This window comes from Phoca vitulina, unplaced genomic scaffold (assembly GCF_004348235.1).
Source record: "Phoca vitulina isolate PV1807 unplaced genomic scaffold, GSC_HSeal_1.0 scaffold38, whole genome shotgun sequence".
NCBI lineage: Eukaryota > Metazoa > Chordata > Mammalia > Carnivora > Phocidae > Phoca > Phoca vitulina.
Genome location: NW_022589741.1, coordinates 922,218 through 935,497, shown reverse-complemented (window position 1 = coordinate 935,497; position 13,280 = coordinate 922,218). Strand labels below are relative to the sequence as shown.

Below are 13,280 nucleotides of genomic sequence, written 5' to 3'. Positions count from 1 at the left end.
ATTTTGTAGGAGCTGGTGTCCACTGAGCACCCGCGAAGGGCTTTCTTATGACCCGATCTACGCCTTTATGACAATCCAACAGATCCTTCCCTCCGTTTCACAGATGAAAACACCACAGCTGGAAGAGATCCAGAAACCTGCTCCAAGACCTGTGGACTCCGGTGTCAGAACGGGGATTGGAATCTGTGTCTGCCGGATGCCGAGTGGCCATCGGACAGCCCGCCGTATGCTAGGCCTCTCCCACAACACTGAGGAGCTTGCACACCGTATGGTTGTCTTTTGTGTATTAAAACACACACACGTACACACACAAAACTGATGCTCAGAGAGGCCAAATAACCTGCCCAAAGTCACACAGTTTAGGAAGTATCTTAAAACTGAACCTCACTTTGTCTGATACCACAGTGCTTTTCCCACCATAAAAACCATTTCTCCACGCTCTCTCTAGATCGAGATCTATCTTAGTCAGGGCCAGGAGAAAGGCTAGGACCCCCGTTAACCAGAGCGCGCAGGGAACGGGTGGGTCTGTGCAACGTTTCTGTTAACTAAGCTGCATCTCGTGCGTTAACTTACTCGAGGGTCTTCTAACAGCTGGGGGCTACTTTCCACCCGAAGTCAGCACAGTCTGATGCGATGTTTCCCTGATGATTCAGGATCCTGCGTGCCCAGAACCATCGCAGGAAGAGTGCCCGTTACTGCGAAATGCCTGAGGGTGTTGCGGAAGATGCAGGGGGCCCATGGACTTTGGGGGGGAGGGGGCCCGTTACCAAGGAGGAATTAAACTGTACTCTAATCACTGACCTCTTCTGTCCTCAGAATGGACAAAGGCCCCCACACTGAGACTCATCAAACGTTTCCATTAAATTGGGTTAAAATTAATCAAGTTTACCCCAATTTGTGGAAGCAGCTGACAAACTTCGTTAAGCCTGAGTGTTTTTCTGCCTTTGTGACTTAGTAAATCGCAAGGAATGAAGCTTTTCCCTGACTCCCGTGCACCCTTGTGCTACCCCGTCATCAGGGAGAGAAACGAGCTGTATCATTACCTTTCGAGACATGAGTCATCCCTGCTCCAAGGCCCAGACCTGCTTGATGCTATAAAAGCCGCTCGAGGTCGAAGTGCAATTGCACATTGTCTGCCTCGCCCCGGGCTGATATAACCCCGAGCTGCCCCGAGGAGATGAAGGTGCTCCCCGCTTCGGGCCTGGCTCTGCTGCTCACCACGGCTCTCAAGTTCTCCACGGCAGCCCCCTCCCTATTTGCAGCCACCCCCAGGACCTCACGGAACAACTACCGCCTCGCACAGGTTTGTGAATCTTTACACAATTCCTCCTCCTGCCCCGGAAACCCTACAAGGGTATAACAAGAAAACAAGGAAAAGCGTTATTGTTGTAAAACAGCTCATAAGCGCACCGGAGCCGAGGAGGGACTACCTCCCGCACGGCTGAGACCCATGTCGGTGCACACGGGGGGTGCACGAGGCATGACGAAATGAACGCGTCTCCAGGTAGCTCGCTTCATACAGAAATTGAAGTGACTTGCAAAAACCCAAGCAAGACAAAAGAGACGAAGTATTGGAGGAATAATGTCAGGGGGAAATAAGGGCAGAAAAGTCCCCCCCGAGGTGTAAGTTTGCACGGGCGAGGTAGGCTGTCAGCGCAGCGCCAAGCTTCCTGGCGGCACCGGAGAGATTTCCTGGGTTCACGTGTTAGAAAAGGGCTCCGGTGTTCTGCGCCGACTCGATCCAAATCTAAAGTGACCCGTTTGTCCTGGGCGCCGACCCGCTCTGCCCGTGAGAGCCTTTCCTCTCTAAAGCATGTTCCCAAGGACCTGATTTATGGACACTCTCTGTATTTTCCTCTTTCTCAAAGATCTCTCGGAACTGGTTGGAAAGGATGGGATACAAATAATTCACGTTAAAATTTTTGCAACAATTATGTGACTCAAAGTGATTCAATGTTTATTTGCTTCCAAGCGGTTTTTGCGTTTAAGAGAAGGTGGCGATCTGTCATCTAAAGAAACCTCTCTAGGGGCGCCCAGCTGGCTCATCGGCAGAGCGCACGACCCTTGATCTCAGGGTTGTGGGTTCGAGCCCCACATTGGGTGTAGGGATTACTTTAAAATCTTGCGGGGGAAAGTGTCTAACGACGGAACTCCCAACGTGAGTGGAGGTGTGTGGATGAGATGTGTTTGGGCCAGGACCTGTGTTTCGATTGTCCGTTGAACGGGAGCACATCTGTGATTGTCGGCCGTGCTTCCGGGGGTGTTCCCGCCCACCCACTGCTCCTGTGCACGCACACGCCAATTGTTTGCACACCCATCCATCCTAATTAGTCAGCCCCCCCGCCGTACCAGTCACTGAGCATAATAATATCAGCCCTGCTTATAGACAAGGTAGCGGATGCCAAGAACAGAGCTCTTAACCCGAACTCCCTCTGACTTGAGCCCTCACCGTTCAATAAACTAAATTCAAGATAACGTAGCTCAGAATTCCAGGGTCTATTTCAAACTGGGTTTCGCTGGTACCATGTAGCTTTGGGTCCCTTCCCCCGACATGTCATTTTCCCTCACCTAGCGTCACGCCACTCTGATTCAGAAACTGGAGTCGCTGTGACCTCCGGAAGGAGGGTGACGCTGAGGCCAGAACCCACGTGAGGGGTCGAAGACCGTGATTCTAGTCCTGGTCCAAACGACAGTCCTCGGGCCAAACCGGCCAGGCATGTTCGTCCGTGTGTCGTCTGCTTCTGCACCCCAGTGGTGGAGATTCACAGAAGGGAAAATACTATCGGCCCTTCACAGCAAGAAGTAGCTGAGCCCTGAGCAGTCTGTGCAGGAATGAGACCAGAAAGTCTCGGGAAAAGATAGGCTTGCTAGGAGTGTTTGGGAACAATGAGTGGCCTTGGGATGCTGGGGATCCCTTACGACTTCCGCCCCAAAAGAAGTCTGCTCTCCTCACATCCCTTACGTCCCACTCTCAGGAAGACCCCCGTCCAAGGACCAGGGAAACTTGGCAAACAGCCCCTTCTCCGGCAACAGCCCCAGTCGCCAGCGCCGGGCAGGAGAAAGGCGCCCTCTTCAGCAGCCTAGTGTGATCCAGGCAAACCACTAAAGTGGGTCCTAGTGACTGGAAAGAACTAAGGTCCCACCTTACGGTTTATAGAAATACAGCCCCCCCGCACCTGCCGTGCACGGTTTCATTACCCACGGTCACTCCTGGCGGGAAGGTGGATGGCCCGCCGTCTGACCCGTCAGAAGGTTCATCAGTAGCCTCCCGCCCCGTCGCCGCGCCCGCGTCCTTCACCTCGCTCCATGTCCTCACCTCACATCATCACCAGGGGGATGATTCAGTAAGAGTCTGTGGGAGAGCTCACATTCCCGTGACTGTCATCACAGTACATTGTTGTGATGGTCGTCGGTTACTATTAGTTACTGTTGCTAACCTCTTCCTGTGCCCAATTTATAATTAACTTCATTGTGGGTGTGGACGTATAGGAAGAAACAGGGTTCAGCACTATTCGCAGTTCCAGGCCCCTGCTGGGAGCTCCGGATCGTATCCTCTGCGGATACGGGGCACTTCTATACGCAACCACCTTACAGTACAGCGGATGACACGATGCGAAAGACGCAGCTGAGTCCGTGCGTTCAACGGTTATTTACGGACAGCTTCCTGTGTGTTATGTGCTAGGGTCTCTTCTAAGACTGGAGAAACAGTGAACAAAACAAGTCAAATCCCTGTTCCGGAGGATTTGAAGGTAGCGGATGCCAAGAACAGAGCTCTTAACCTGAACTGCCTCTGACTTGAGCCCTCACCGTTCGATAAACTAAATTCAAGATAACATAGCTCAGAATTCCAGGGTCTATTTCAAACTGGGAGGAATAAGCTGGGAGGACATAGGCAAGTAGTTAATCAACAAGCACCCGAGATTATTTCAAAGTGGTAAGTGGTATTGGGGGGGCAATGAGCCAGGATGATAGGGACTGGGGGACAGTGGACAGTGACTGGGGGACAGTGGGGGACATTGTCACCTGAGTGGTCCAGGAAGGCTTTTCTGTGGAAGTGACATTCGAGGTGAACCTGAACTGTAACAAAGAGCCGGTCACCTGACTATCTGGAGTGAAGGAGCCTGGGGGCCGCATCCGGCTGGTGGCAGGAGCTGGGAGACCGTGTGCAGTGGGCCTGGCTGGGCCCCAGAGCCAGGTGGCCGGTGGACCAGGGAGGCCTGGGAACCGGGGTCAGGATAATTAGCTTCCACACGGCCCTCTTCTTTCCAGAGAAAACGGATTGCTTCTTGCGCCTGGAAACACCAGACAGGCAAAATTTTCAAATGCTATATGCTTCCTCCCCAAGTCAGAGCACAATAGTCTACACTTAAAAAGATGAGCAGGTTTTTAGTTGACTTAACTTAATGCCTACTTGTGTCTTTTAAATTCTGCTTTGCTGATGAGCATAAAGGCTTTGAAAATGATGGACTAATAAAATGCTTAGTCTCTTAAACCAGAGTTTTATTCTATTTTTGTTTGCTTTTAAAAGCCAGTAATACCGGGGCTCCTGGGTGGCTCAGTCATTAAGCGTCTGCTTTCGGCTCAGGTCATGATCCCGGGGTCCTGGGATCAAGCCCCGCATCGGGCTCCCTGCTCCGTGGGAAGCCTGCTTCTCCCTCTCCCACTCCCCCTGCTTGTGTTCCTGCTCTTGCTTATCTCTCTGTCAAATAAATAAAATCTTAAAAAAAAAAAAAAACAGTAATATCAATACAACATTTAAAACAACATTTGACAGTTTGTTAAATTGTCCTTAAAAATAATATAAATTTTCATTATCACATTACTATGAACTTGTAATTAAAGATAATTAAAAATTGGAAGCTTCCAAATACAGACTGTTAAATTCAGGTGTTTTTACTACCATTTTACTTTCTGTGCATGAAGAGATTTTTTTTTTTTAACTAGTATGTTTGGTTCCTAACTTTATCACTGATTATTATTTCATAAGAAAATTTTCATTTTTATGTTTTCATACACATCACTATAAGGAGTTACACATATTCCAGAATATAAGTGAGTTATAATTAATTGCTTCCTTTGCTGGACCCATGGATTATTTCCATATGAATAGTGTTGCTGTGAACATCTTCATACACCAGCCTGAGCTAAAGGATGATTTTCTCAGCACAGATTTCCCAAAGAGGAATTAATATGTGAAAGGGTGCACACATTTAAAGTCTTCCATACACTTAAAAGCATTTTCACACTGAGGCCCTCCCTGGATCCTGACACTGGTGTGGTCCGTAGAACAAATTCCAGCCTCATGTTGTAGATGAGTGCACAGAAAACGCAAGACATGAAGGGCGTTGCCCAAACTTGTTAGAAGCTAGGATTCCTCACCCAGCGTCCCAAGTCCTCACGATTCCCTGCGACTCAGCCCGAATGGAAGGAAATGTGGAAGAAACCCTATCTTGAACTTCACCATGTTTTGAAACACACTTGACCCTGAGTTTTAAGTTCTTAATTCTCAAGAAGGATGCCAGGAACGCACACTGAACAAAGAGCTGGAGTTGGGGAGCCAGGCCACGAGGTCTCTATTATTTTACTCTCTCCAACGCTGAAAGAGAAGCAGAGAGAGAACCACCGGAGAGCCAACCCTAAAATCCTGTCATTTGAACAACGGGCAAGTGGGGAGCAAATAGGACAATTCTGGGGGGGTCCTAAAACTCTTGACCCAACAGCGTCAGGTGTTGAGCCAACAACACCCAAGGGTTAGAATTCACACAAATGGAACATCTAAGTGCCTCCCTGGACGTCTGGAGTCTGGAAAGATGTAAAACCTTGTCCATAACTTTGGCAAGAAAGTTCTCAGAATAACTTGGGCCCTGAGTACTCAGAACATCTGATAAGTCTTCAAAGAAACAAACTTGCATATTTTACCTAAAGAAAAAGAGCCCGAATATTAACTGAACATGTACTCTGAGCCTAGAACTGTGTTGAACAGAACTAGGTACCGTTTTCATCCTTTTATGGATAAACCTTTTGACCTGCAAGTCTGGCATCTTCTACATATTCTAAAGAAAAAAAACATTTTATTGCAGAATTATATATGTTCAAGTAGAAAAATTATAAAACATAGGTAACAAAAAATCCTTTTCAGTTCCAACACTAAGATAAACCACTATGCATCCCTTCATCGATATTTTTCAAAACACTTTGCTATGACTCCGGGCTGGGACTAGGTTGCAGGAATGAGGCAGGATTGGACTCCAACTTTATTTAAAATATTGATGTTTTGTTCATCGTGGATTTCTTTGCATCAATTTTGATTTTTTTTAATGTTGCATTAAGTATTGCTATTCTTGAATACTGAGTTTTTGGCGACCCCTGTCTTCCTCACCCTGGTCCAGGTTTACGAGCATACATCGGTGTGTGTATCCATACGCACACACTTTTCTTTACAAACAGGGCTTATCCTGTAAGAGTACTTGTAAATCTCTTTCCACGTAATGTATTATGAGCATCTTCTCTCATAGGACCATATTTTGTAAACCAAAATTAGAACACAGCATGCGTCACACATCACCTAACAAGGGAACAAAATATTTGAAATCCAAACTGTCTCAGCTATGGAACATCTGGCCCTTTGCACTGAGCTTGTCTCTTAAAGAGTGAAACTCAGACTTACAGCAAGTGCTCTGTCCTCGCCTCATCAGCTTGAGCAAAGAGGAACGGCTCCGAAAATGGCATCCTGCAAAAAAGATCAGAAACATAAGATGCTTGCTTACGATGGCCCACCCAGAGCTGGGAATGAAACCGCATAGCCCCAGCCATTTCCAGAGCCCCTCACCGAGGATCCAGGGCTGGGGCTCCACGCTGCCCCCTTCTCCTCCCCTTGGGTCCTCATCCCATTAAGATTCTCGCAAGGAACCACCACCAGGGAAGTGAGTTTCCCTGGCCAACAGGGCAGGGGTGGGGGTGGAGGGGGGCGGTGAGGATCGGGTGACCCCCCAGGAGCACCTTACCCAAACAAGCCAGTTTGTTTAATTAATAATTAAAAGCCTTACTCCTTTTAATTATTTCCTGAACAACTACAATCCACGTTCACAGCAGAAAACTTTGGGATCTAGGAAAGGACGAAAAATAAGTTGTCACCCATGGTATTACAACCCAGAGGTAAACAAGTCTGATACAGACCTATTTCTTTCCATTATTGATGTTACTCGTGTTCATACAAATTACATGCATATGTTAATTATCAATATATCAGTTGACATCAATTTTCAATGTTAATTTGCACATTAACCTTATATTAATATGCATAGATAACAAACAGGAGTATAATATGTATACGTATATAGGGTTTGATTTATTTTTGAAATTATGATTTTAATCTGTATAAAGACTTCACCTCTATATTGTCATTATACTGAGTGCGTTATTCCATGCCATTAAATATTTTTCAAAAATGGGATCTTAGAGGTCTAGTACTACTTCATATGAATATGTAATAATATATCCAACAAATCCCCTATTCTTAGATATTAAGGTTGCTCTCAATGTTTTATTATCTATTGTATATAAATATGTACATATAGAATAAATCATACACATAATTTATATAGAAATATATAGTTAATGTGATAGACAAATATTTATGTGCACCTTGTGTATGATATATAAATATAAAATTTTACGTAAAATAGAACATACACATAAATCTGCATCTGCTCTGTGTTTCCCTGAAATCAGGTAGGCAGTCGAAACCCCTGGGCCTGCAGCCAGCTCTGGTTCTCACCCCACCCAGGAAGTCCTGGAAAAGTGTCTTGAATGATAAATTTAGAGGTTTTAAGCCTTAATGTGCACATGATAAAGCTTATAATCTATGGGTAATTTTACTTGCCTCTGGGGACAAAGGGCCAGTCGCGGAAGGCTGCCCTGGGAAGACGGACAGGTTCAAGCCCACGCTCTGCTCGCTGAGCGATGGAAAGCCGGCAGGGAAATGGACGGCCGTCTGCCTTTGTATAAGATGAGAGGCTGCAGCAGAAGGCCTCCGAGCGTTAAAAACATGTCCATCTTGCATCATGTACAAGGAAAACCTGGTACCAGTAACTGCCTTCCTGGGAAATAGACTAGTCTTGGTTTTGCAAATTGGGTCAAGATTTCAGTGACAAATGCTCTGTGGGGAAAGTGTTCACATTAATTTCCTTCCGTTATTTTTTCCTCTTAGAATAACTAGTCCTTATAGGAAAACTATAAAATGCAAGTGAGTAAAAAAAGGAACTGTTACAATCCTCACCACCCAGACATAAACATTGTTAATAACGTGGCATCTCTGTCGAAGCTTTATCTAGGCGAATATATTTAATTTTTTTCAAAGATGGGAGTACTCGGTCCACGCTATTTTTAGCTTGTCAAGAATATTGTCCCCTCTTCTAACCTGAGCGTGAGTCTCTCCCAGAGACCCGCCGCAGACGTGTCAGCCTGCCTCTCTGTTCCAGGCGTATCTTGACAAGTATTACACCAGGAAGGCAGGGCCCCAGGTTGGCGAGATGGGGGTGCCAGGAGGCAGAGCCCTGGTCAGGAAGATCAAGGAGCTGCAAGCCTTCTTCGGCCTCCGCGTCACCGGGAAGCTAGACCGGCCCACGATGGACGTCATCAAGAGGCCTCGCTGTGGAGTTCCCGACGTGGCAAACTATCGCCTCTTCCCAGGTGAACCCAAATGGAAAAAAAATACTTTGACATACAGGTAATGAGATGGAGTCTTCCCAAAGTCAGAGAGAAACACCCTCTCTCCTTTTCCTTTCTTTTAGAAATCTCTTCCTTCCGTTCTGCATACAAGTCCCGACTCATCACAACCATAAGGAAGGCTTTTTAGGGCTAAGCTTTAGACAGGGACATTGGAGGACTCGCTACAAAATATGATGTCAGGATTATCCTAATGACTGGCCATTTCGGGCATTACAAACAATTTTATCAATTAGAGACAACACACTTGTCTTTCAAGAAAAATAACCTAGTTTAGGATTAATAACAGTACCAACCAGTTTTTTTAAAACAAGTTCCTCAATCAGAAGGAAACAATAAAACTCACCTATTTAAGTAATTTTTTTATTCCAAAAATAATTTACTGTTGACTTATTAAATGCCTACTGTAGACATTTGATTTTTGGAGATACAAAGGTGAGTCGATCCTGTTCCCTGACCCTCACAGCCCCTTTCGGGAGACACACAAGCAAACAGATCCTCGTGGCTCCCCGTGACAGGTGTGGGCCTGAGGGTCTAAGCAGAGAACCGTGGTAGCACCCAGAGGGAGCACGGGGACCCACCGCTAGGCCGGCTGGCCTCCTTCCTGGGGGACCCCCTCCACCCGCGGGTCAGCTTGGAGGTGGTGGACCCTGCTGCACGCCTGGGCTTGGCACCTGCTGGACAGATGTGGCCTTGCAAACGGGTGGCCTGCGCATGCATCCTAGCCCTGGGGCCTGGCCAATGGTGAGGGGGTTCCCAGGGCAAGAGGAGTCCGGCAGCTAGGGGCGTGCAGTGGGGTGGCCCAGTGGGCAGGTGCCGCCCAGGGCAGCCGAGAGCCAGGCCAGGCGTGGGGCCAGACTTTGCTCTTAGGAAGAGCACAGCTGGCCGAGACCTGGGGACGGGGCGAGGCCGGGCTGCTCCAACAGTCCCCGCAGGGCTCACGGAGCCCTTCCAACAGTCCCCTCCTCACGGCTCACGGAAGCCGGTCTCGAACCTGTCTGGAATTTTGCAGCCAGTTGTGAACCGCCCCAGCCTCTTGCAAGCTGGTCGCTAAACAGAGCCATTATTAAAAATTAAGCTCTTCATCCCTGCAATTAAATAAATTATATTTATACACCAACTATTACGTATTACCTTGTGGATGTTATATGGAATCAAAAACAAAAGGTGATCAGACGTTGCCTCCTGATCACTCTGCCACACTTGGCTACTGTCTGTGTTCATGAGGCCGTTCACCTTTTTATCCGGCGTTGGGAGCCGCGTGCTGCTACTCATCTCTTCCCAACTATGTGGGGCCGGGGGGCAGCTTGAAATTACCACCAGGGAGAGCGGTGCAGAATGGGCGTCAGCAAAGCCCTCAGATGAGAAAGTCAGGCCGCGGAGCCTCTTGTCAAACGCACCAGCTCAGCGGCAGGTCCCGAGTCCCTGGGGTCGAGCAAGGGCCCGGGGCCCCGGGGGCTCCTCCAGGCCGCACGCTGGCGGCGACCAGCCTGAGTCCATAAGGTGGCGCTCCGAACACGGTTATCACTCCGCTTGCGCCCAAGAAGGCCACGAAAATCAGGACATTTGGGGAAGAAGCGCCCCATAAGGAGTTGACCAGGAAAAACGTATATAAATCCATGAAGTCTTTCCCTTTATTTTCTTAAAGTGTATCACAGAATTTTAGTCTGTAACGACGCACAGCATAGACGAGGGGAATCCATCAAGCTGATCGGAGACTCAGAGAAGTGTGTTATTGTGACAGGGTTCCCTGGACGGCCCCGAAGCCCCCTCAGCACACTCACCCAGCCCATCCACTCGCCCCTGAGCAGCTCCCCCGCCCCCAGAAAGCAAGCAAGCAAGCACAGAACGCGCTGGACGCTATCCAAGTACTCAGAATAACCTCTTCTAACAGAACCCAGGGGATTAAAATAGACAAAATACAGCTTAGTGCTTATGTGCAGACGTTTGGAGTCAGAACTGGGCTCCAGTCCTGACTAATCATAAAATGCACATCATCATTATCTGTTAAGGTCGTTGTGAAGACGGGGCACACCCGGGCCCATGTCTAGCGAGGAGCATGGGCTCACAGAGTATTTACAGTTACCCCTCTTGTGTCCTGTGTCTCCAGGTGCGGACTCTGTGCTCCTTCCCTCTCCACTGAGGGTCGCTATTTACCATACCCTCTGTGGGACCCGGTCCCTGCCCTTCAGGTCACTAGGATCGCCCCGGTTGGTTCCTGGGGGAGGCAGCCCCACCTCTGTCCGAATCACCCGGGATACCTGTTGACATGCAGGTCTACGGGTCACACCTGTGTGTGCATTTACCCAGCTTCTCAGGGAGTCCTCACAGGGGCTAGAACTGGACCACCACCCGGAAGGCCTGAAACACCACTAGCTTTTATTCCGGAGTTCATCCGTGTAGCAAGTGTTTGCTAAGCACCTACAAGGTGTGAGGGGTGGATGAGGAGCTGGAGAGCGAAAGCAGGGCAGGTGTCTGCTGCCCAGGTTGGCGCTCGCCCTCATCCAGGGTGCCGGCTGCGCCCGAGGTGCCGCCGAGGCCCCGGGTGGTAGCTCCTTGTCCCTGCCCTCCCTCCGCTTGCTGTCAGGAAGCCCCAGCCCCTGCAGCCTGGGGCAGCGCGTCCTACCAGGACCTCATGAAAGACTCAAGCCAACGCTTCCTCTTTAAGATACACATTATTTTAAGAACAAACATTTCCCCCCCCCACCCCCACCCCCACCCCAGGGGAAATCCCAGGTGGCCTTTGAATAAGAATGTGCAAAACCTCAAAACTCAATTCTTTACAATTGAAAATTTTCAGTCCCTTCTGGGGAAAAAGAGGTCCCTTCTCCATTAAAGCCATTTTAGGGGAAATGGGTTCTTGCTCCTTGTGAAATGACCCCAGGTTATGGTCTTTAAAATTCGGGATAATCTCGTAACAAGGAGAGCCCAGCCATTTCAGTGGCAGGTGATTTCCTGATTGCTCCTCATAGTCCAGTAAAGTAGCAAATACAAAAGCAAAACAAGCATTACCGTTTGGGAGAAAAATACCCCCATCGCAGATTCACGTGGGCCCTTCCGACTGTTGATTCCGCCTCAGCGGAGGGCTTGTGGAGGAAACCGTGTTCCTTCTGTGTTTGCAGAATCTCCAAATACACGCCCTCCATGACCTCCGCGGAGGTGGACCGAGCAGTAGAGATGGCCTTGCAGACCTGGAGCAGCGCCGTGCCGCTGAGCTTCGCCAGGGTGACCGCGGGAGAGGCCGATATGATGATATCGTTTGAAACGGGAGGTATGGTGGTGCTTCTTGGATGTTCCTCCTGATCCACAGGACACACGTCCCCGTGCGTCCCCTTCAACCTTTAATGCGAGCGATCAGCGCGATCCTCATCCACACACAGTGTGATGGGCAGAGCCCAAGGTCATGGCAAGGTCACGAGTGCGTCCCGCCAGGACGTAGACCCGGGGGAGTTCTCAGCATGTCTGGTCGTGTTGGACGGGGCGGGAGAGTGGATCCGCTCCTTCCCGTTGGCTAGGAGGCCAGCCGACCTCGTTCCCGTGGCCGTACTCACCGCCGCGCGCCGCCTTCCATATCCACCAGGAGTCTCCCACCTTGAATCCCCACTGAAGGAAGTCCACGCCACGGAGGCCCTGACCACGCTCCCCCTGCGGCGGGCTGTGGTCGGGACAGCGGCCTTGCTGTCCTGTCCACACCTCCTGGAGCCCCCAGGCCTGCCCCAGCCCACCCACCTCTGCGCCCCCGCTCACCCCGGTCAGAGTGGAGGCCTAACTGGGCGCGGGGCGTGGTGGCCGGCTCTGGCCCTTCCCAGAGCCGCCTGTCTAGGGAGCAGACAAACCAAGGGTCACAACATGCCTTGATTTCTCAGCTTCCAAGTAGCTGTGGGGAGGGCGTACTCCGGCCTCCTCCCGCCAGACGCCCTTGCTAAGGGTCCCGGTTACTTTAAGTCTTGATCTTGAGTTGAGGCTCAGGTCCTGGGAAGTACATGCTCAGAAGCCAGGGGAGAGAAGGTGACGCAGGTCCTGAGTGTGAGCCCTTCAGAGGCGGCCCTGCGTGTGACCTGGCCCATGGCAGGTCCTGTTCCCCCCGGGCAACAGGGCCACCCCAGTGACGTGGCGGCGCAGCTCATGGCAGCTTTGGAGGCCGTGACGTTGGCATCAGCCCCTCTCTTGACCTTGCCCGCTTGCGCCCTTTCCCCTCCAACACAAGCTGAGCGGGGGCTGTGCTGCATGTCCCTGGGTCCTGAGAGCCCACCATCCAGGAACCCTGGCACACGGCGCACCAGAACCCTGTGAAAAACCGGGGAACATGGCTTCTACAACATACCTCGTTTTGTTCTCTCTCCTCTTTTATCAAATTTATAATAAACTGTTAATTAAATATAAGCAAAACAAAAACATAGAAAGCACTAAAAGTTATGATTTTATAGACACCTTTACTGCTTGCATGAGCTTGACACAGGGAAGTATATTGAAATTCCAGAGCAACCTTCTCCTTTTGGTACCTCCGCGCATTGTCCTGCACGGTAGAAACAAAGCACACACATTTGCTCGAT

General features: G+C 49.6%; 1 protein-coding gene across 1 annotated transcript in view; it reads left to right on the top strand.

Moving 5' to 3' along the window:
* Nucleotides 1-1,177: 1,177 nt before the first annotated feature.
* Nucleotides 1,178-13,280, top strand: part of MMP20 (matrix metallopeptidase 20) — a 47,718-nt gene continuing 35,615 nt past the window's right edge. The window contains exons 1-3 of the mRNA XM_032428075.1: nt 1,178-1,303; nt 8,481-8,728; nt 11,850-11,998. Coding sequence (XP_032283966.1) covers nt 1,178-1,303; nt 8,481-8,728; nt 11,850-11,998 — 523 coding nt within the window. The remainder of the gene's footprint in view (nt 1,304-8,480; nt 8,729-11,849; nt 11,999-13,280) is intronic.